General features: G+C 42.6%; 1 protein-coding gene across 3 annotated transcripts in view; it reads right to left on the bottom strand.

The window, feature by feature from the left end:
* LOC108439017 (leucine-rich repeat-containing protein 49) overlaps nt 1–25392 on the bottom strand; it is a 91293-nt gene that overhangs the window by 41112 nt on the left and 24789 nt on the right. For all 3 annotated transcript variants that reach the window (XR_005130492.1, XM_037540260.1, XM_017717181.2), the window contains exons 8-10: nt 24913–25056; nt 9884–9945; nt 6363–6510 (exon numbers count right to left, since the gene is read on the bottom strand). Coding sequence is in view for 2 of the 3 variants with exons in the window: in XM_037540260.1 (XP_037396157.1) it covers nt 6363–6510; nt 9884–9945; nt 24913–25056 (354 nt within the window). In the remaining variant the exon portion in view is untranslated. The remainder of the gene's footprint in view (nt 1–6362; nt 6511–9883; nt 9946–24912; nt 25057–25392) is intronic.

Below are 25392 nucleotides of genomic sequence, written 5' to 3'. Positions count from 1 at the left end.
CAGAATTGGTGTTCATGGTAGTGACATCATCATGGTGAATTGAAAACGGGCTGTTTTTGCAGACTAGGTTTCAGTTTACACTGCAAAAAAAGCATCTTGTCAAGTGACGTGATCTTAAATCTAGTGGATATGTCTAATATTTCAAGCAAGCAACATTATCTGCCAATAGAGTGAGATCAATTGACTTAATAAAATGACTAAAAACAAGTAAACAATGTCTTTAAAAGAGTTAAATAATCTTAAATTAAGCTTACGGCGACCTCAACCGGAGAAATATTAGATTTAATTACTGTATTTATGATAATTTGATCATTTTAAGATAATCCTTGATAAGATCCCGTTTTTGTAGGGTGGAAACTTCAGCAGTGTTTACTCAGTACATCAAACACTTATATAAAAACTACGATTGTATCGTTTGTCCGTGACATGGCCCCTTTAATTCCTGGCGAACTCAAAACACTGTTTTTTTTCCCTAAATCTGTTCCTCCTACTGATACAGCAAAGGCACAAATGCTTATTGCCAATTCTTGTTGTCTAGTTTTAAGATTAAGACTAAGATCAAGAGACCCTTATTAGACCCACAACAGGGAAATTTCACCTCCTCATTTAACCCATCCGTGAAGTGAAACACTACATACACACTAGTGAGCACACACACACTAGGGGGCATTGAGCACACTTGCCCGGAGCGGTGGGCAGCCCTATCCACAGCACCTGGGGAGCAGTTGGGGGTTAGGTGTCTTGCTCAAGGACACTTCAGTCACATACTGTCAGGTCAGGGGATCGAACCGGCGACCTTCCAGTCACAAGGCTGGTTCCCTAACCTCCAGCCCCTCCCAGCCCCTCCATGCCCCTCCCAGTCCCCCACAAATCACCAGCCGTCATTTGACTTTAAAGGGACCATACCAATGAAAAATCCTTTCCATTTTCATTAAAACAAGAGTTTGATGTAATATGTAAACATTGTTACAGTTTCAAAACATTCACTCTCCGGTCCATATATAGAAATGGAGTGGAACAAAAAAACAAGCTGTTTTGAACACAGCTGTCACAGAAAGCAAGTGCATTTCTACATACATCCACCGATTCAGCCTACAGCAGTTCACCTCAGCCCATTCAAGCTGATGTTCTAAGGAGTGGACTATTGTCTGAGACACAGCACAGGACAGCCAATCAGAAAATAACTATCATACATCAGCTTAAAGGCACAGTGACAAAACACAGCCTGCTTCTAAGGGACAAAGAGAGGTCAGAATTTTGTCACATGAATATATATTGATATATGTAAATCATATATTGTCACGTTTGTACATCGATAAATATTGCATATTGCACTGCTACTTGTTTATACACCCATGTACGCTTTATTTCCAAAAGTATTCACTCACCCATCCAAATCACTGAATTCAGGTGTTCCAGTCACTTCCATGGCCACAGGTGTATAAAGCCGAGCCCCTAGGCCTGCAGACTGCTTCTACAGACATTAGTGAAAGAATGGGTCGCTCTCAGGAGCTCAGTGAATTCCAGCGTGGTACCGTGATCGGACGCCACCTGTGCAACAAGTCCAGTCGTGAAATTTCCTCACTGCTAAATATTCCACAGTCAACTGTCAGTGGGATTATAACAAAGTGGAAGCGATTGGGAACGACAGCAACTCAGCCACGAAGTGGTCGGCCACGTAAAATGACAGAGCGGTCAGCGGATGCTGAGGGGCATAGTGCGCAGAGGTCACCAACTTTCTGTAGAGTCAATAACTACAGACCTCCAAACTACATGTGGCCTTCAGATCAGCTACAGAACAGCGTAGCGAGCATCATGGAATGGGTTTCCATGGCCGAGGAGCTGCATCCAAGCCTTACATCACCAAGCGCAGTGCAAAGCGTGGAATGCAGTGGTGTAAAGCGCCGCCACTGGACTCTAGAGCAGTGGAGACGTGTTCTCTGGAGTGACCAATCACGCTTCTCCATCTGGCAATCCGATGGATGAGTCTGGGTTTAGCGGTTGCTCGGAGAACGGTACTTGTCTGACTGCATTGTGCCGAGTGTAGAGTTTGGTGGAGGGGGGATCATGGTGTGGGGGTGTTTTTCAGGAGTTGGGCTCGGCCCCTTAATTCCAGTGAAAGGAACTCTTAAAGCTTCAGCACCAAGAGATTTTGGACAATTTCATGCTCCCAACTTTGTGGGAACAGTTTGGGGATGGAACCTTCCTGTTCTAACATGACTGCACACCAGTGCACAAAGCAGGTCCATAAAGACACGGATGAGGAGTTTGGTGTGGAAGAACTTGACTGGCCAGCGCAGAGTCCTGACCTCAACCTGACAGAACACCTATGGTATGAATTTAAGTGAATATTTTTGTCAATATAGTGTATGTACAACTATTAACATACTATATGTTATCGTTTAGAGCGTATAGTCACTACAATAATCTGTAATAAGAATATAATATAATAATCTATTTATATTTATATCTAAAAATAAATGACTATTTTTGGTACATGCAATCACATAAATGTTAAAAGTGCAGGTCAAAGAAAAAAATAAAATACAAGAAAAATGTAGGATATGAGCCTTTTAATCACATTTGTCCATCAGTATATCAGTGTCATACACTTAAGGCAAACTTGACTTATTCTCAATCCGACTCTAATTCCTCTTTAAAGCCTCGTCTCAGCGCAGAACAGCCTATAAGTGCTGTTCTGAGTTCAGTTCTGCTCCCCTAATGATAAGGACTTCAAGCAGAATTCAATAACCTGACACTAATCAGTGTCACATCAGCACAGACGGAGACCGGGAACGGCGAGAACTGCTGAAGTCTCTTAAAGCAGTCGTTGTGTTTGTGTGCATCTCGGATGTTCGTGCCGCTTGCTCAGTGAAAGCTATGTGATGTCTGAGGAAAGGGGGATTGGACAAGTTTTAGAAGGAGCGCAGGACCGAATGATTAGTCATCGTCGACGTAAAACATTCATTTACTTCAACGTGTTCCATAATGCTCTATAACGTTCATATGATCCCAACGTCATTGAGAAAGACTGCAGAAAAGTAATGCAAGGGAGAGCCGGAGTCTACCAAAAAAGAAGAAACTGATTGGTGCTCTTTGAATGATACAACAGAACACTGAGTGCTGCATGTGAAAAAATAAAAAATAATCAAGTGTGCACAGTTTGTAACCAACCAGCCAACACTGCAAAAAAACCTCAAATGCAGTAAATATACGCTCACCGGCCACTTTATTAGGTTTATTTATTATCAGTTGCTTGTTAACACAAATAACTAATCAGCCAATCACGTGGCTGCAACTCACTGCATTTAGGCCTGTAGAGGTGGTCAAGACGACTTGCTGAAGTGCAGACCGAGCATCAGAACGGGGGAGAAAGGGGATTTAAGGGACTTTGAACGTGGCGTGGTTGTTGGTGCCAGACGGGCTGGTCTGAGTATTTCAGAAACTGCTGATCTGCTGGGATTTTCACGCACAACCATCTCTAGGGTTTACAGAGAACGGTCCGAAAAAGAGGAAATATCCAGTGAGCGGTCAGTTGTGTGGACGAAAATGCCTTGTTGATGTGAGAGGTCAGAGGAGAATGGACAGACTGGTTCCAGATGATAGAAAGGCAACAGGAACTCAAATAACCAACCAACATCTCTGAGGAACGTTTCTAACACCTTGTTGAAAGTCTGCCACGAAGAATTAAGGCAGTTCTGAAGACAAAAGGGGTCCAACCTTTTACTATGTACCTAATAAAGTGGCTGGTGAGTGTATGCAATATTTCCCATTATGAGACTATTGTAAGAATATTATAAGATTATTCCACACGCCTTGTAGGCATTTTTCCTTGGTTTGTCATGTTATCTAGTGAAAATGTCTCACTCCATTAGCAGAACATTACTTGTTTTGAGAAATAATTAAGATAATTTTGCTTATTTCAAGAAACAATATAGTTTAATAAGATACTTAAAAATCACTTAAAATATGTCAAATATATTCAATAATAAGTTAAGTAATCTTAAAGATATTTTTTATTTGCTGTCAATACTTTGCTTTGTTAGTTTAACACTGGAGCTACAAGGCTAACATGCTAACAACATTAAGGGAGTCAATAGTCACCCAAACGTTTTCTGTAATCCCTAAAACTTCTCTCAACTGCTCAAATAATTCCAGGTCTATATTAAGGTCATCAGGACATAGAATTACATACAACCAACGTCAAACAACAAAATTTTATTGTGTAGCTCCACACTGTGGTCAGCCAGTGTAGACAGTGGCTGTGTTTACATGCAAAGTTTTTTGCCAGTCCAATTGAATAAAATCCCAGTACAGATTCAGACTGTAATATGCACACTCTCTATAACAATTTGATGGAAAATCTTCGTTTACATGCTCACTACAAGTAATCCGATGCAAAATGACGCGAATGGGTGGAGGACCACTTAGAGTAAATGTTACCATGACATCCAGCATCACGTGAGGTCCAGTCAGAGTGAGATGAGCAGCAGTGAGCAGTGCTTGTGTTTGTAATTGCTTTAAAATGTCAGACTCAGGAAAACGTCCTTCACATGTCCTTATTAAAGAAGGCCGAGAGGAAGACGTCGTGTTCTGAGACACATAAGCTGGACGTCCGTCACACCGCTGTCTTTTGAAGATCAGAGCATGAACTTCGTCTCCTCTACAGACCAGTTTCTGCTCCACCATGTTGAACATTATAAACCTTCACTATGACACAACAAACATGCAGAATGCACTTAAACGTTCCGATAGGGAATGTAATCGGATTCAGCCGTTTACATGGACATTATTCTTCTATTTAACAGATTATTTAGAAGTTTACCCACCTCGTTCAATCGGATACAAATTGTATTCCAAATTGCCTCAATCGGACTCGTCTATTCTGATGGAGGAGTTTACATGGACGTATTCTATTCCGATTGAGCTATTAGTCGGATTATTAACGGATTATTAGGCTGCATGTAAACGTGGCTAATGCTGTACTGAATTCCTCCGATATGTGTTGTTTGAATCTTTAAACATGCACCTTCAGGTAGAAAATACAAAATAAACACTTGTTTATACAAAGAAACAACAGGAAGTATGAATCTGCAGCATCCATATGCCTGCAAGACATACAACAGGCAGCTGGATTTCAGTACAACACCTGTTTTGTTCAATTTGATATGCCATGTCTGCCATGTCTGCACAACCTTACTAAAGAGAAGTATTAGGGATGCGTTAGCGGAAAAGATTTGGGTGTCTATTGACTTCTAGTGTTGGATAGCAGCATTTGTCTCATAGAGCCAGCTCTAAACTAAAGATGCAAAATCTGAACACCAAACATATCTTGGCTGATGGACTACATCAGAGGTAGGTGGGGAAAAATGCATATTTGATTTTTCACCAAACAAACCCTTTAATGTATAAAATCAAGCACATGCTCAGAATTAGAGCTGCTTCAAAGTCCGCTTCAAAGCCTTTGGATACAATACACACAGACAAGCACACACACGCCCCGGACAAAAATAAGCTCACACACACACACACACACACACACACACTGAATTATTATGCGTACAGACAGCACTGCGATCAAAGCTGAGAGAGGTTTCAGGAGTTTATGTTGTGTGAGATTAAGGCTGTTTAAGTGTATAAGTGATTAGAATTCTGCTGATCCTCAAGATGAAACAGGCACTTTGCCAGTGGCACTGATTAACTTGGCTACTGTTACCAAACAAATCAGACTCCAAAAGAAATACTACATATATATACGTACACTTAATTTGTGTGCTTAGGAGTTTATCACTCACTCACACCTCAAACTTTAGGAATACCACAGAGTTCACAGACTGACTCCTTTAGCTGTGTGAAACCCACATGAAACTAAGCTGCATTTCCACTGAAACTCACTTGAAACTTAACTACAACAGTTGCAATATTCTTTATGAAATCCATTTCACGAATCAGTTAACAGAACCGGCTACACTGACTACATTGGCTACACATCGACTCCCTCAGCTGCGTAAAACCTACATGAAACTAAGCTGCACTTCCACTGAAACTGCCTTGAAACCGAACTACTGTTAACTTGGCAAACTAATGTGTTGTGTGGGACTTTGTTTTTCGATTGCTTCATGTACCTGTCAAGTTGCATGGAAATCACATTGCTAGCAACTTGCAGCTTGCAACTGGTTGCATGTATGTTTCACCATGTAAAGCCAGCCTAAGGTTAAGCACTTATAAAAAAAGTGTTAAATCTGGCTCTCTTATGTATCTTTCAGACAAGGCGCAACAGCTATTAAATACGTGTTTAAACAAAAGAACATTTACACATTAAATTTGGACCCCGAAAGTACAGAATTAATGCCCAGACTTACTGTGATGCGCTTCATGTCCAGCAGCCTGAGTGGAAGCACACAGCGCAGCGCGGCCTGTTTGTAGCATGACTCCTGAGCTACAGGGTTCCCATCCAGGGTGAGCTCACACAGAGAGCAGGAGAGTCCCAGACAGGCCAGTTCATCAAAACTGCACACAAAGAATTACTGGATTAAATTCGCTCCACAATTATTACAGTCAGACTGTAAAACTACACACTGCAGATTCATACTGGATTAAAATCACTCCACAATTATTACAGTCAGACTGTAAAACTACACACACTGCAGATTCATACTGGATTAAAATCACTCCACAATTATTACCATCAGACTGTAAAACTACACACACTGCAGATTCATACTGGATTAAAATCACTCCACAATTATTACAGTCAGACTGTAAAACTACACACACTGCAGATTCATACTGGATTAAAATCGTTCCACAATTATTACAGTCAGACTGTAAAACTACACACACTGCAGATTCATACTGGATTAAAATCACTCCACAATTATTACAGTCAGACTGTAAAACTACACACACTGCAGATTCATACTGGATTAAAATCGTTCCACAATTATTACAGTCAGACTGTAAAACTACACACACTGCAGATTCATACTGGATTAAAATCACTCCACAATTATTACAGTCAGACTGTAAAACTACACACACTGCAGATTCATACTGGATTAAAATCACTCCACAATTATTACAGTCAGACTGTAAAACTACACACTGCAGATTCATACTGGATTAAAATCACTCCACAATTATTACAGTCAGACTGTAAAACTACACACTGCAGATTCATACTGGATTAAAATCACTCCACAATTATTACCATCAGACTGTAAAACTACACACTGCAGATTCATACTGGATTAAAATCACTCCACAATTATTACAGTCAGACTGTAAAACTACACACTGCAGATTCATACTGGATTAAAATCACTCCACAATTATTACAGTCAGACTGTAAAACTACACACTGCAGATTCATACTGGATTAAAATCACTCCACAATTATTACAGTCAGACTGTAAAACTACACACTGCAGATTCATACTGGATTAAAATCACTCCACAATTATTACCGTCAGACTGTAAAACTACACACTGCAGATTCATACTGGATTAAAATCACTCCACAATTATTACAGTCAGACTGTAAAACTACACACTGCAGATTCATACTGGATTAAAATCACTCCACAATTATTACAGTCAGACTGTAAAACTACACACTGCAGATTCATACTGGATTAAAATCACTCCACAATTATTACAGTCAGACTGTAAAACTACACACTGCAGATTCATACTGGATTAAAATCACTCCACAATTATTACCGTCAGACTGTAATACTACACGCTGCAGATTCATACTGGATTAAAATCACTCCACATTTATTACTGTCAGACTGTAAAACTACACACACTGCAGATTCATACTGGATTAAAATCACTCCACAATTATTACCGTCAGACTGTAAAACTACACGCTGCAGATTCATACTGGATTAAAATCACTCCACAATTATTACCGTCAGACTGTAAGCTTTCTTATGGGCTCTTTCCACACTAGCATAGCTCTTAATAATAAATATAGACCACTAGAAACATTAGCGAAGTCCCTGTACCTACACAAATGTGAGAAGAGAAGATTTTGTGATATTGATTTTAAGTGGCTATAAATGCTGATAAAACACCATTTCAGCCAATTTATTTTCATATTTATTTGTATTTTAAATAATACACAAAAATACAACACAAATATAATCATTTTATTTACCACAGCTTTTATATGCATTTTTAATGCTAATGACGGTAAACCAGCAGTAAATCTGAAACTGGACTGCTTATTTTGTGCCTCTCTGCCCTGATCATAAATGAATTTAGTGTAGCAAGACCATATCTCAGACCTCAAGCAGAATATTCATAATTATTTCAGCTTTAGTAAGTTAGACATTAAACGCTTAGTAAGTTTCCCTACACTCGTAAAAAGATGCCCTTCAAGGGTCCTTCAATAAAGAAATTGGTTCTAGACACTCTTAGAAAAAAGCTACGAAACTTTTACTGAGGTGGTACATCTTCAAGGGTACATCTCAGTGCCCTTAGCCAAGGAACATAACTGAACCATAATCCATTGAAATTATGTTCTCTAAATTGTACCGACTCCACACCCCGTCGAGCCTCCAGGCTTTTATTCTACTGTTCATAACTTTCAGTTATGAAAAGTTTAAAACTTTTCACCTGGAAAAACTCATTTAAAATACATAGTTGGACCTTAAAACCACTGATTTACCTTTGAATGAACATTTACATTGTTTTTACCTTGATAAATGAAAAGTGTACCTGCACAGAACCTTTATTTCTAGCAGTGTGTAGAACCATAAACACTCAAAGAACCATTTACTTGATTAAAGGTTCTTCAGATTGATGGAGAATGTGCTGTAGACAGTTCTATATAGAACCTTTTTGAAAGGGGTTCTATATAGTCTCAAAAAAGGTTCCACTACTGCAACAAGCCTATATAGACCCCTTTTTTTGCTGAGAGTGTAGAACAGAGCATTTCACATCAAACCACTCTAAACGACTTTGTTCACATCATACAGACGGAGTTTTGCCTAAAATTGGTGGAGTTGTCCTTTAATGAAAATAGATTATTTAGCATGGGTTTCTGATCATTTCTCCTATTACTGTTTTTTTTATAATTACTGCCCTTTTTTAATAATTTATACCATTTTTTTATTATCAGTGCTTCTTAGTGATGTCATTTGCAGGGGCGGATTATTGGCCAGTATTATTGGCCATCTGATTATATCGGTTGGGCCCTAGAAACAATACAGCACAAGACACAGCCGGAGCCATTCTCTTCCTTCTCCTGACTGTTCATTGTCAAAGGTTTCTGAGAGCTCCTGTCCAGGCCTATCCAGCACTAATGGGCCCTAAATCACAGGCCTGACCCTTCTAACTAGAGAGGGTAAATCCAAGCCTGCTGGGGCTGGTCACTCACTGCCCCTCATCTCACCCACGCACACCTTTTCCATCCTCTGCTGCTAAACTGCAGAGTCACCCTTTCTATCTATGTCTTCCTCTATTTCAGCTTCATTTCATACATGATGTAAATCCAAAGCTGTAGAGGGTGGAAGCATGACATGGCAAAATCCAGGACAAAGGATTTCAGCCGGATTAAAAATAACAAAAAAAAAAAAAAAAACAGGACAAACTGTAATGCCCAAAATAAACACAGGCAGACCTACCAGCAGTGGAGAGATTTCCTTAGCAACCACACCATCCTCACTCTGACACCACAACGAAACAACTAACCGCCCTCATTCACTTTACCATGGATACAGAAACTGCTCATAATATAGTGCAATCCTTCACACGTGGGTGGGAGGGAAAAAAAGCTGTCTACCTCAGCACTTTTTTCTGCGGCAATATTGGGGGCCCAAGCAAGAATCTCAGACAGGAGGGGGTTAAAACAGCAGCACTTTTCTTTTCTTACCTGCTGATGCTGTTGGAGCTGAGGAAGAGACGCTGGAGACAGGGCAGCCGGTCCACCTCCGTCTACAGACAGACACAGAGAGAGAGAGGGAGAGGGAGAGAGAGAGAGAGAGGGATGAAAAGAGTGAAAAGAGATGCTGCAGCAGTCTCCTCGTGCAGCTGAAAGCTCTTACCATTCAGCCCAGTCACCTTGCAGTGCCGGCACACTGCTCCATCCTACCAACACGCGCACACACACACAGGCTGCTGCGGCTGCTCAGGGAGGGGCAGTAACAGAGCGCAGGAGGTGAGGGGGAGGAGGAGAAAGAGAGAGAAAGAGAGAGAGAAGAGGGGGGGGGGTAAGGGAGGGCTAATGCAGAGACAGCCACTGCAGGGAGATGCTCACACAGCGCATGCACGCACACACTCGCATCTACACACACACACACACACATGCGGTCAGCGGGAGGTGGCGAATGGCAGAGATGTTCCGGCAGATGACGTTTGCAGCGGAAGAGATTGGAAGTGCTAATGAGGGGGATCTGTTTAACGATTAGCCTGTGTGCGTGCCTGGATGGGTGGGTGGGTGATTCTATCAGAAAACGTGGAAGACAGAATAGTAGAACAGTGGGGCAGACAGAGGAAGACAATGACAGACTGAGAGTCAATCCTATGGATAATCCACACATATAATGCATTAGCACATACAGTCCATCTTTATACATACATACATACATACATACATACATACATGTGGGGGGGGTCTGTATAAAGACACACTGTATGGGCAAGCATATTATGCTAGTACAGTGGGCAGCACTATGTAATATGGCTATTTTATTGTGCTACTTTGTTAGTATTAAGCATTTCTTTCATTGCTTTGGCAAAAATTATTAATTATTAATGTCATCAAAGCAATTACAATCTAAAGCTGAAGAGAGAGAGAAGCAGGAAGGGGAGAAAGGGATAAAAAAGATGAAGCGAGAGGAGGAAGAGAGAAACACAGAGAGAAGGACAGAGACAGACAGAGAGAGAGAGAGAGAGAGAGAGAAGCAGGAAGAGGAGAAAGGGATAAAAAGAGAGGGAAGAAGGGAGCAAAGGGAGAGAGAGAAAGAGAGAAAAAAGGAGAAAGACAGAGAAGGAGTAAGGGGAGAAAGGGATAAAAAGAGAGGGAAGAATGGAGCAAAGGGGGAGAGAGAGAGAGAAAAAAGGAGAGAGACAGAGAAGCAGGAAGGGGAGAAAGGGATAAAAAGAGAGGGAGGAAGGGAGCAAAGGAGGAGAGAAAGAGAGAAAAAAGGAGAGAGAGAAGCAGGAAGGGGAGAAAGGGATAAAAAGATAAAGAAGCGAGAGGAGGAAGAGAGAAACAGAGAGAGAGAGAAGGAGAGAAAGAGAGAGAGCAGGAAGAGGAGAAAGGGATAAAAAGACAGGGAGGAAGGGAACGAAGGGGTGAAAGAGTAGGTGTTTGAAAGAGAAAGAGAGAAAGAAGGACAGAGATAGAGAGAAGCAGGAATGGGAAAAGGCGATAAAAAGAGAAGGAAGGGAGTAAGATACACTGCATTTCCAAAAGTTTGTGGACACCTCTTCTTATTAGTAAACCCAGCTGCATTAAGGTGCACTCACTGCTGACACAGGAGCTCAAACACACACAGGATGACCAGGATGCTCTGGAGTAGCCGCACATAAGCCTAAGGTCACCATGTCCAGTACCAAGTGGAGGCAAGACGGGTATGAACCCCCCAAGCACTGAGCAGCGGAGCAGTGAAACTGCATTCTCTAGATTGATGGAGCATCAACCAGAACCTTTAGGATGAGCTGAAGAGACAGAAGGAGAAAAAAGACAAGGGAAAGGGATAAAAAGAGGAAGAGAAAGAGAGGAAAAGAAGGGGATGAAAGGAAAGAGAGAGTAAGGGAAGCCGGGAGAGGAGAGGGAGATAGAAGGGTGTAAGAGAAAGAGAAATAAAAAGAGATGGGGGTGGGGCAAAGGAAAAGACGAGAGTGAGCCAGAGATAGAGAAAGAGAGAGCGAGAGCCAGAGACAGGATGAGGGGATAAAGCTGTGTGCCTGGCAGATGAGGACGCAGTCAGTCAGAGGGTCACAGGGGACGCCAGCACTCTGCAGCCGCTTCTTTATTCAATCCACTCTGAGTGTGAGTGCACGTCAGGGATCAGTGCTGGGATCAAAGAGAGCTACACATCCACTCCCACTCACTACACATCCACTCCCACTCACTACGCATCCACTCCCACTCACTATGCATCCACTCCCACTCACTACGCATCCACTCCCACTCACTACGCATCCACTCCCACTCACACTATATTGCTGTCCGATGCTGAAAGTCTTGAGTCACTATGCATCCACTCCCACTCACTACACATCCACTCCCACTCACTACGCATCCACTCCCACTCACTACGCATCCACTCCCACTCACACTATATTGCTGTCCGATGCTGAAAGTCTTGAGTCACTATGCATCCACTCCCACTCACTACGCATCCACTCCCACTCACTACGCATCTACTCCCAGTCACTATGCATCCACTCCCACTCACTACACATCCACTCCCACTCACTACACATCCACTCCCACTCACTACACATCTACTCCCACTCACTACGCATCCACTCCCACTCACTACACATCTACTCCCAGTCACTATGCATCCACTCCCACTCACTACACATCCACTCCCATTCACTACACATCCACTCCCACTCACTACACATCCACTCCCACTCACTACACATCTACTCCCACTCACTACGCATCCACTCCCACTCACTACGCATCCACTCCCACTCACTACACATCCACTCCCACTCACTACACATCCACTCCCACTCACACAATATCGCTGTCCGATGCTGAAAGTCTTGAGTCACTATGCATCCACTCCCACTCACACATCTACTCCCACTCACTATGCATCCACTCCCACTCACTACACATCTACTCCGTCACTATGCATCCACTCCCATTCACTACACATCCACTCCCACTCACTACACATCCACTCCCACTCACTATGCATCCACTCCCACTCATTACACATCCACTCCCACTCATTACACATCCACTCCCACTCACTACACATCCACTCCCACTCACACAATATCGCTGTCCGATGCTGAAAGTCTTGAGTCACTATGCATCCACTCCCACTCACACATCTACTCCCACTCACTATGCATCCACTCCCACTCACTACACATCTACTCCGTCACTATGCATCCACTCCCATTCACTACACATCCACTCCCACTCACTACACATCCACTCCCACTCACTATGCATCCACTCCCACTCATTACACATCCACTCCCACTCATTACACATCCACTCCCACTCACTACGCATCCACTCCCACTCACTATGCATCCACTCCCATTCACTACACATCCACTCCCACTCACTACACATCCACTCCCACTCATTACACATCCACTCCCACTCACACAATATCGCTGTCCGATGCTGAAAGTCTTGAGTCAGCACTAACTGCTGAGTGTGGCTTCCTGCCCTCAACACCTCTCACATTGCCAACATGCAGCACTGCGCAAACACGCCGAGGCTTTCACTCCCTGGCGCGTCGCTCACAGGCAACACATACGCACTAACAATAACACCAGTGCCACTAACCATTAATGAACACAATCACAGCTTTAGACGTACCCCTAACACACTCTAAACACACTCTTACCCGTGACCTCATCTGCCCTGCTTTACCACCTCCACTGTTTTGTTAGGTCAGTTTCCCTTGCGCTCCTCATATCTTCCTCAGCATTCCTGAACCATTTCACCTATCAGAAAACGAAATGCCAAACCTGCAATAAACTTGGTAAATTATTCAATTATTATAAATCTTTTAGGGGACCAAGGCCCAGTCCCATTTCACCCCTTATTTCACCCCTTACCATTTAGGCTCCAACCCTCTATGTTGCACTTTTTATGTCTAGGGGCAGGGTGTCCTGATTCTTGTTGAGATAGAGGGGTAGGGCAAAGGTTTTTCAGAGAAACACTGCAATGGAGGAGAAAGGAAAATGGTAAGATGGCCACACAAGTGACCAAAGAAATCCACAAATGTGAGACTTTTCTCTGTTAACACGTTACACTATGTGGCCAAAAGTTTGTGGACACCTGCTCATCCAATGTTTCTTTCAAAATCAAGAATTAAAAAAAAGGGGCTATGTCCCATCCTGCTGTCTCCACTCTTCAGGGAAGGTTTTACACGAAATGATGAAACACTGTTGTGAGGATTTGATTGCATTCAGCAGTGGGAGCACTACTGAGATCAGGTTTTGATATTGGATGATTAGTTCTGATCATAAATGCCACTTCAGCTCATCCTAAAGGTTCTGGTTGATGCTCCATCAATCTAGAGAATGCAGTTTCACTGCTCCACAGCTCAGTGCTTGGGGGGGTTCCTACCCATCTTGCCTCCACTTGGCACTGGACATGGTGACCTTAGGCTTATGTGCGGCTACTCCAGAGCATCCTCGCCTATTGTCAATGCTTTTCTATGGCAAATATACAAGCCGTGTGTGCATCTGAACTCCTGTGTCAGCAGTGAGTGCACCTTAATGCAGCTGGATTTACTAATATATAGAGGTGTCCACAAACATTTGGAAATACAGTGTATGACAACCACTGTATTGTCTTAGTTTAATGTCTTTTCAGTGTATTATGGTCCTTTTCTTCATAACAAGCATAAAAACTTGCTAGTAGTATGCCAATGTCTTGTTAGCTAGCTAGCTAAATTTCCCGTCTCACCTTAAATGGTGCACCAGTTACATTCTGGCCATTTAAGGTGGAACGGGGAAATTTGAACAGGAAGCTGGTGAACTTCAGCTTTATATCATCACAGAATTAGGAGTGGGCAATAATAAATAACTGCCCCCTCACCTCTCATTAAAGGCAAATAATGGCCTAAATTTAAGCCCAACAGTGAGGTTGATAAACTTTACCCTCCTCTGCTGTCACTGCAGACTGGCAGGGTTGCCTACAGAGCAACGCTGGTAGCCTCTTAATGAAGCAATGTTCTTGTTATTTCAGGGTCGTTCCATTTTGTAGGGAAGGTTTCAACGACTACCCCTTGTAACTCAGTTCCAGGAGGCAAGGTGATACTTGAAAACAAGGGGTAGGGGTAAAAATGAAGTTGGACTGGGCTCAATAGTGGTTCTTCTGTCTGTGCAATTAATTTAAGAATGCTTTAAAGCATTTAACAGCTGCCTGGACTGGACACTCCAAACACACTGTGCTGCTCTGGGTTTTGGATGGTGGAGCTCATTGTTGTGTGTCCAGCAGGTAAAGACTGCAGCAAATGTGGCTGTTCGATCTGCCTGTTTGAATAGGCTGGATTCCAGGTTCTAACCACTCTGCCCCATGTAGCCTGAGTTGCACCCTATGTTCGTGCCTTGTTTGACCTCAGGCGGGCTGCTTTTATTGTGTAACGGGCATGGCGACCTCCAGAGCCCCGCCCGCTCTCTCTTACATAAATCTGATCTGTCAGAACTGGCACGCAAGGACACAACAGACCGCGCAAAGCTACAGTGGGAAGGAAAGACTCAATGCCGCAATAATAAAACATACATGGGTGTGCAAAAGTTTAGTGACACGCTTTATTGATTTTCTCAGTTAAAATGAGATAACATATCCTACACAGAGAAGACATCACTGCACATTTTAATGCACAGTTACTGTTTCTTGGGTGAATTCGATATACTGGGGGGAAATTATGTAAAAGTTATGCCACATTTTATATGTTGTTTTTTTTCCAATTTGTTAAAACTCAGGAAATAAATAGAAATTGGGCCCTAAAATTAGCAAGAAAAAGTGTCCCATAAAACAATGTACAGGACAGCAAAGTGGAAGCGATTGGGAACGACAGCAACTCGGCCACAAAGTGGTCAGCCATGTAAAATGACAGAGCAGGGTCAGCGGATGCTGAGGGGCATTGTGCGCAGAGGTCACCAACTTTCTGCAAAGTCAATCGCTACAGACCTCCAAACTACATGTGGCCTTCAGATCAGCTCAAGAACAGCGTAGAGAGCTTCATGGAATGGGTTTCCATGGCTGAGCAGCTGCATCCAAGCCTTACATCACCAAGCGCAACGCAAAGCGTGGAATGCAGTGGTGTAAAGCGCCACCACTGGACTCTAGAGCAGTGGAGACGTGTTCTCTGGAGTGACCAATCACGCTTCTCCATCTGGAAATCCGGTGGACGAGTCTGAGTTTGGCGGTTGCCAGGAGAACGGTACTCGTCTGACTGCATTGTGCCAAGTGTAAAGTTTGGTGGAGGGGGGATTATGGTGTGTTGCTGTTTCTGATCCACTCGTACCAGCACAACACAAACTAACAAACCACCACCACATCACCACGTCACTGCAGTGCTGAAAATGATCCACCACCCAAATAGTACCTGCTCTGTGAAGGTCCATGGGGGTCCTGACCACTGAAGATCAGGGTAAAAGGGGGTAACAGAGTATCAGAGAAACAGATGGACTACAGTCTGTAACTGTAGAATTACAAAGTGCAGCTATGCAGTAAGTGGAGCTGATAAAATGGACAATGAGCGTAGAAACAAGGACATAATGTTATGCCTGATCGGTGTATTTTGAAGCGATAATAAGTTGTTATTGGTACATAAAAGCACACCCATTACAAGCGAGATATAGCAAAAAAGAACAATAAAGAAGGGAAATATAGAACATGGGTCCTTTAATGAACTGTTTAGTAGGCGCTGGATTGCTTTCCTCCTGGACCAGGACCTCATTTATTTTGTGTGAACCCAATTCTAAAAAAAGCTGGGACAGTATGTGAAACACTAATAAAAGCAGAAAGCAGTGATTAGTAAATTCAGTCTGACCTGAATTAAATTGAAAACGATACAAAGCCACTATATTTTATGTTCTACCACATGAACCCTATTCGTTTTTGTTTTTTAATATACACTCCACTCCAAATTTGATGCTTGCAATATGTTCCAAAAAAGTTTGGGAGCATGTGCATCACTATGTTGCATCACTGTTCCTTTGAACAGCACGTAATAAATGACTGGGGACTGTAGACGCAAACTGATCTAGTTTTAATTGTTTTAAAATGTGTTCAGTGTTAATGGTGCGTTCACAGATGTGCACTAAAACACCCTCATATAATGACAGACACTGGCTTTTGAACTTTACACCGGTAACAGTCTGGATGGTCCTTTTCTTCTTCGGCCTGGAGAACATGACATCCATTATTTCCATAAACTATCTGAAAGATGGACTCGTCAGACCACTATAGAAATGTCCTCTGTGCGTTAGTCCATTTTAGATGAGTCCTGAGAAGTGTTTCTGAAAGATGCTGAAAATTGATTTCCACAGTCTTAGCTTGAATTTGCGGATGCAGTGACAGATGGTGTTTTTTTGATAACTTTTTTCAAAGTATTCATTTTAATTTAGTTTTACTGCAATAATGTTTGAAGGACTGAAGGTGGTTTTCAGCCTTTTCCCCTCACGTACAAAGATTTCTCTGGACTCCCTGAACCTTTTGGGCATATTATGAATTATAGAGGGTAAAATACCTAAATCTCCTTGATGATTACATCACCTCTTTAAGATGTTTTTTTCAATGTTTTACAGTTCCTAATCTTAATTTGCCAACTTTTTTGGAATGTGCTGCATCAATTTCAGAATGAACATATACTTACAAAAAACAATGAAGTTGACAATGAAGGTAAAATATTAAATACCGTGCCTTTGTACTTGTTTTTGTTCAAATACAGATCAAACTAGTACTACAGGATCACTGGTTTCTGTTTTTATTTGCATTTTACATACTGGCATTGGGGCTGTATTGCACTGACAGACAAAAACGATCTGAGCCGATGATTACATATCATGTCTTAACAGGAATACAGCCTTTTATAGATGCTATTGGTAAAATCTCTTCAGTCCTTCACAAGGGTATGCTTGGCTCTCATCAAGGTCATACAGGCTTATTGCCTCTCAAACAAAAATAGAACAGAAAGAGTCACATCGGTCATCGGGTTTCCAAAACTGAGTCAGGCCTTTAAACATCAGAACAGCATATGCTTATAATGGAAGATCAGAGGCAGAGAATAAAGCCAGAAACATCATTCATCCATCTCCCTCTCTCCGTCTCCCCAATTCTCTGAATGGCTGCGTCTATATTTAGCAACAGTGTCCCAGACAGAATATGACATCATCGCTCAGCTGATGTGGTTCTTGCCAAAAACCCACCAATCAGAGAGGGGCAGACAGGCAGACAGACAGACAGAGACAACGCACTGTATAATCGTCCTGGCTGATATTCTTTAAATCAAATAAACATCTTTATCTTATCTATAGACTTTTCAGTTTATTCATCGACAGCTATCAAGTCAGAAAAGTCGATCGCATCAGCTCAGAAATGCATCAACTCCCTAAAACAAGATTCGTAAATCATTTCACAGCTTCTTACTTCCTCTGCTCGACACATCTGTTTCAACTGGATAATGAGCTGGATATGTGATTAAACGCTGTGAGAGGTTCCTGCCACACTGCTGTCTCTGGAGAGGACCGGTGCAGCAGGAATAGCCCTAAAGCATGTCTGCAGAATATGCATTATATTATCACATTATATGATGATATATTGTGAAATCTTATAAAATACTTCCAGCCAAAACATGTAGCTTTTAACAGTCTTAACGACAAATTATTAGTCAGTAAATGATCAGCAACTAAACAAATAAATAAAATAAGTTAGGATTGGAGAGCTTTTGCCTTGCTGCAGGGGTGCCGGAGCCCATACCAGCGCTCTTTGGGCAGAAGGCAGGAAACGCCCTGGACAGGTTGCCAGTCTCTCGTGACTTGTTCTTAGTACAACCCCATTTCCAAAAAAGTTGGGACGCTGTGCAGAATGTAAATAAAAACAGAATGCAATGATATTCAAATCAAGTAAACCATATTTTTACTGGAAAATATTAAAAACACAACATTTCAAATGTTGAAATTCAGAAATGTTATTTATTTATTTTTTTTAATATATGCCCCTTTTGAATTTGATGCCAATAACATGTCCCAAAAAAGTTGGGACGGGGGCATGTTTACCACTGTGTTGTTACATCACCTCTTCTTTTAACAACACTCTGGAAGCGTTAGGAGACACTGCTGTAGTTTTGAAAGCGAAATGTTTCCCACTCTTGTTTGATACAGGATTTCAGCTGCTCATCAGTTCAGTTCAGTTGTATTTTTCATTTCATAATGTTTCAAATGTTTTCAGTGGGTGGCAGGTCTGGACTGCAGGCAGGTCAGTTTAGCACCCAGACTCTTTTGAAACGGAATCATGCCTTTGTAATACATTAAGAATGTGGTTTGTCATCGTCTTGCTGAAATAATCAAAGCCTTTCCTGAAAAAGACGTCGTCTGGATGGCAGCATATGTTGTCAAAACATGTATGCATTGTTCTGCATTAAAGGTGCCTTCACAGATGTGCATGTCACCCATGCCATGTGCATGAATGCTCCCCTACACCATCATGAATACTGGCTTTTGATCTGTGAACTGATAACAAGCTGAGCGGTCTTTAGCCCAGAGGACACAGCATCCATGATTTCCAAAATTAAATTCAAATGTTGATTTGATGGACACTTTTCCACTTCACCTCAGTCCATTTTAAATGAGCTCAGGCCCAGAGAAGGTGGCAGCATTGCTGGGTCCTGTTTATATACAATTTCTTCTTTGCACCAAAAGATCACAGCCAGCAAATACTGATTTTTGGCCTTGTCCCTTACATACAGTGATTTCTCCAGTTTCTCTTAATCTTTTAATGTCATTATGTACTGTAGATGATGAAAAGCAAAAGTTCTTTGATCATGCAGTCTCATAGAGTGGTGAACGCCTCCCCATCTTTACTTCTGAAAGGCTCAGCCTCTCTGAGATGCTTTTTTATACCCAATCATGTTATTGGCCTGTTAAGATAAACTAACCACCAGGTGTTTTTTTGGCATTACACAACTTTGCCAGCCTTTTGTTGGCCCCTTCCCAACTTTCCCCCCAAGTGTTTTGGAACGTGTTGCTGGTATCAAATTGAAAACTATTTGCACATTTAATTCAAATTTTGCACAGCGTCACAACTTTTTTGAAAATAGGGTTGCAATAAACAAATATATTAATTCATTTTCACTTTTATTTTCAGCACTTAGGCCAAAAAGGATGAAGCCATGATCTAAGCAGTACTTATAAAGTAATAAAGCTCCTTCCAGCTCTAAAACTCCAGAGGGAAATGCAGATATTGTCCACTGTTGGTATTCCAGTCTAATTTTATTGCATGCTCTAAGCTTGGTGTGTAAAAGGAAGGCATGCCTGAGCATCTAAGGATATGTGCCCACATGTGTCTTATAATGACTTTAGGATGCCAAAGAAAAACAACTCAATTACAACCTTATTTAGTGATCTGCCTCCCTCTCCTTCTCTCTCTTCCTCTCTCTCTCTCTCTCTCTCCCTCCCTCCCTCTCTCTCCTTTATGAATCACACATAATTTAGTAACAACAACAACCCTGTGACCAAAACGAACAAGCCTAATCATCCAACACTGAGGCAAAGCGAGATAAAAACCACCAAAAGTAAAACCAGAAACTCAACGAAAAATAGTAGATTAGTCGTGTGACAGCTGCATTCAGCAAAGATGATGGCTGAACGGAACAACGGGCAGCAGGAATAACATCTGGCAGGAAAACTGTCATTTGTGGGTGGGCAATATGAGGATATGTTATCATGAGAAATCCCACAGTACAATTATATAGAGCCTGTAATCAACAACAACCAGCGTACAGTAACTGCACAAAGTGCATAGCAACAAGCAGCTGACTGGATGTCATTATGCTATTCTGCCAAGCTGTTCTATAAATGTTATTATTTATATTTAATTGTATTCATTTCTCCAAGTTGTTTGTGTCCACTCACTGTCCACTCTCTTAGACACTCCTACCTTGTCAGTCCACCTTGTAGACGTAAAGTCAGAGACGACAGCTCATCTGCTGCTGCACAGTTTGTGTTGATCATCCTCTAGTCCTTCATCAGTGATCACAGGACGCTGTTGGCTGGATATTTTTGGTTGGTGGACTTTTCTCAGTCCAGCAGCGACACTGAGGTGTTTAAAAACTCCAGCAGCACTGCTGTGTCTGATCCACTCAGACCAGCACAACACACATTAACACACACCACCACGTCAGGGTTACTGCAGTGCTGAGAATGATCCACCACCCAAATAGTACCTGCTCTGTGAGGGTCCATGGGGTCCTGACCACTGAAGAACAGGTTAACAGAGTATCAGAGAAACAGATGGACTACAGTCTGTAACTGTAGAACTACAGAGTGCAGCTATACAGTAAGTGGAGCTGATAAAGTGGACAACGAGCGTAGAAACAAGGAGGTGGTCATCATGTCATGCCTGATCGGTGTACACTTACTTATATTTTTGGTTGGTGGACTGTTCTCAGTCCAGCAGCCACACTGAGGTGTTTAAAAACTCCAGCAGCACTGCTGTGTCTGATCCACTCAGACCAGCCCAGCACACACTAACACACCACCACCACGTCAGGGTTACTGCAGTGCCCTGTGAGGGTCCATGGGAGCCCTGACCACTGGAGAACAGGGTAAAAGGGGGTAACAGAGTATCAGAGAAACAGATGGACTACAGTCTGAAACTGTAGAACTACAAAGGGCACCTATATAATAAGTAGAGCTGATAAAAGACAGTGATTGTAGAAACAAGAAGGTGGTCATAATGTCATGCCTGATCAGTACTGTGCAAAAGTCAGAGACCACCCTTCACATACTTAATTTCCGGTCAAAACGTTCATTAAGTAAGAGTTTTTCATCAAATTCCAGCATCAAAAAGGACAAAACATATTTGGCAGAAACCTTAATATCTGATTTTGCAGTGTTCAATGTGTCCACCCTTTACCTGTATTACAGCGTCCAATACAATCTTTTCAGGAGACTCAATTTCAGATCTGGAATGAAATCCGCAGCCACACCCCCAAAGTCTTAGAAGTTGGTTGATCATTTTCTGACGTAGTCAATCACGTTCAGTGATGTCGGGGTGTGGACTCTGGGGCGGTCAGTCCATTGTTCAGCTTCTTTGTTTGATGTGTTCATGTCACGATTTCCTCTTTGATCCAGAGTGTCTCTATTTCTTGCTCTCTGTTGTTGCCATGTGCTTTTGTTGTTGTTTTTTTCTGTGTCTCCTCCTTGGTTCTGCCTGTAGCTCCGCCCCCTCATTAGTCCCAGGTGTTTCACCCGAGGACTTCGGTGTAGCCCAGCCCGCACCCGAGGACGTCGGTGTGGAGACACAGAACAAAACAACAGCAAAAGCACGTGGCACAAGAAAACAAAAGGCACATGGCAACAACCGAGGGGAAGAAACAGGCACACTCTGGAACTGGAATTCCAGATTTTTCCACTTACTTTCCTTTGACTTCCTAATGCAAGTGGATTACCCTGCATCTAATCTCCTTAGAAAGAGCTTAAAAATTAATCATTTGAACTTAACGGCTCTTTCCAATGAAAATTAAAACAAGTTTCTTCAAAAAATCTTATGTATTGTGAGTAGTATTGCCATATTCCCCACCCTTACTATCATTACAATAAAAAGAAGACTGGATAGGCATGAGGAAAGGCCTAGGAGGTTAGGAGTGAGAGGTGAATGTGCTCCTACAGCATTGTGAGTCGATCTGAAGAATATGGCTTTGGACAGAACAGCCTGGATCTGAATAAAAGTAGTTTGAACTCCTGCTGCCGAGCCCGCAGCAGGGCTGCTTTCACCTCTACACAAAGCTGCTGAGACTCACTAGCTGAGTGACTGCAATGAAGTGCTATCTTCTTCAGTGCTATATTGCCCTCCTCTGTGCAGGGGGAGTAATTACACGAGCTCTGTGCTTCAGTACTGTTTGAACCCTCTAATTTTCTACCCAATTTAGCTGCTGCCATGTGCTAGCTAGTTCTCCACCACAATGCAAGCAAGCAGTTTAGGCTGAGGGCCTCCACATGTTTCAGAGCAAGCCAAACACTATGTTTTTCCTTGCCGTTACTCCCACAGTGTCACTGGACAACTGAACACCCAAGGAGAGCACTAACTGTCCAATTCTGTATACTTAAGCTAACAGATGGCCGTGACTGGCATTGAGTGAGTGATGAGGGAGGAGGAAAGAGGTCCACCCCCCCTCACCGAGAGAATATAATAGACCAATTATTCTTTGTTCAGCAACCAGGGTCTTTTCTGTGGGGAGTTTGCATGTTCTCCCCGTGTCTGTGTGGGTTTCCTCTGGGTTCTCTGGCTTCCTCCCACAGTCCAAAGACATGCAGTCAGGCCAACTGGACATGCTACACTGCCCCTGGGTGTGAGTGAATGTGTATGCCTGTCTGTCTGCTCTGCGATGGACTGGCGAGCTGTCCAGGGTGTATCCTGCCTTCTGCCTGATGACAGCAGGGATAGGCTCCAGCTCCCCCTGCAACCCAGAAGGAGAAGCGGCTTAGGTTCAACCACCCCCCACCCCCCACGCCCCCAATGGGATCATCTAGTAAACTTGTGTTTTAATGTCCTGTATTGGGAATGTGCTATTTTACCAGTGCTTCTTTTAACTTTGCAAGTTAAAACTTTTGTGTTACAGTTGTGGCATCCGGTCGGGGTGTACCAGGCACAGCCTACTGAGACAAGACCCCGGGGTCGTCCTAGGACCCGCTGGAGGGATTATATCTCCAAGTTGGCCTGGGAGCGGCTTGGGGTCCCCGGGAATGAACCGGAGAAAGTTGCAGGGGACAGGGTTGTCTGGGATTCTCTGCTCTCCCAACTGCTACCGCGACCCCATCTGGACTAAGCGGTTAATGATGATGATGATGATGATGATGATAAATAGATGACATACACTCACCGGCCACTTTATTAGGTACAATTGCTTGTTAACACAAATAGCTAATCAGCCAATCACATGGCTCACTGCATTTAGGCATGTAGAGGTGGTCAAGACAACTTGCTGAAGTGCAGACCGAGCATCAGAACGGGGAAGAAAGGGGATTTAAGGGGCTTTGAACGTGGCGTGGTTGTTGGTGCCAGACGGGCTGGTCTGAGTATTTCAGAAACTGCTGATCTGCTGGGATTTTCACACACAACCATCTCTAGGGTTTACAGAGAACGGTCCGAAAAAGAGGAAATATCCAGTGAGCGGCAGTTGCGTGGACGAAAATGCCTTTCAGAGGTCAGAGGAGAACGGGCAGACTGGTTTGAGATGATAGAAAGGCAACAGGAACTCAAATAACCACTTGTTACAACCAAGGAATGGCACAACACTTCGAACTTGAAGAAGATGGGCTACAGCAAAAGAGGAGGTCTAACCTTTTATAGCAAGGTGTTCCTAATAAAGTAGCCGGTGAGTGTATAGTCTGAGAGTCTACATTTGCAGTAGAAAAGTCTGCATATGCTTTGCTCTTCATACGGTTTGCTCTGTAGATGGGTATGTAATGTCATACCTGTCTACGTCACTGCCTGGTCTGAGTCTCAGTACATGGTGTAGTAAAGCTGCACACACAGTGCTTCATTTTTGCTCGGTACTCTGATGCGCAGCGTGTCGTTTTGAATGAAACAGCTTTACTGGGACCTGCCCATGGATGGAGATGTCTGGAAGGTATCGATTTTCACGAGAGCCCCTACAGTGCAGCGTGCCAATCGAAAGTTTTCGTACAACGCAAGTGTATAAATACCTTTTTTCGACATAAGATGGCAACTCATTGACTTTGACGAAACTAGCATTTGACCTACATAAAAAAAATCTATCAAATACTGGAAGATCTAGAAAATTCTGCATTCACATTTGCAAAGCCATGTAACAAGCACTACTGACTGATGCCTTAAACACTGTCCCGTCTACTTCATGTGTAGGGTTGGGTTAGGGACCTCATCCTGTTCCTATATGTGGGTTTTTTGACCTGGTGAAGATTGTAATCCTGTGAAAACTCAATAAAATAAAAGTTTAAATACATTGATGGATGTATGGTATCAGAGCTTACCACAGTGGAGATTCGGTTACGTCTGAGGTTGAGTTCAGTCAGTGAGTCCAGACCCTGTAGGTTCTCCACTCTGAAGATGCAGTTATCTGCCAGGTTTAGCACATGCAGCTCCGACAAGTGAGACACATTCTCTATCTTACTGATCTACAAGCAGAGTCAAAACACAACAGAGCAGAACAGTATGACACTGTAAACCGACAAAGGTTTATATAACGTTCAACCATTTGGAATCATTTGTTATGTTACTGGTTACCAATAACTTACACTTTGTAGACTGAAATACTATAAGCTAGACACCAAAATGTTCTATTTCATATCTAATCACTTTCTCGTCATTTAAAATCATATACAGCTCTGTTCATCAATCTAATATTTCTTCATTTTCTCTTCACCAAATTACTATTTTAAAATCTATAGATTTGTAGAGTAACAGTATGATATTAGAAGCATTTTCTACATGTACCTGAAACAAAATTGGTG

This window comes from Pygocentrus nattereri, chromosome 7, assembly GCF_015220715.1.
Source record: "Pygocentrus nattereri isolate fPygNat1 chromosome 7, fPygNat1.pri, whole genome shotgun sequence".
Classification (NCBI taxonomy): Eukaryota; Metazoa; Chordata; class Actinopteri; order Characiformes; family Serrasalmidae; genus Pygocentrus; species Pygocentrus nattereri.
This window is presented reverse-complemented; position numbering and strand designations above follow the sequence as displayed.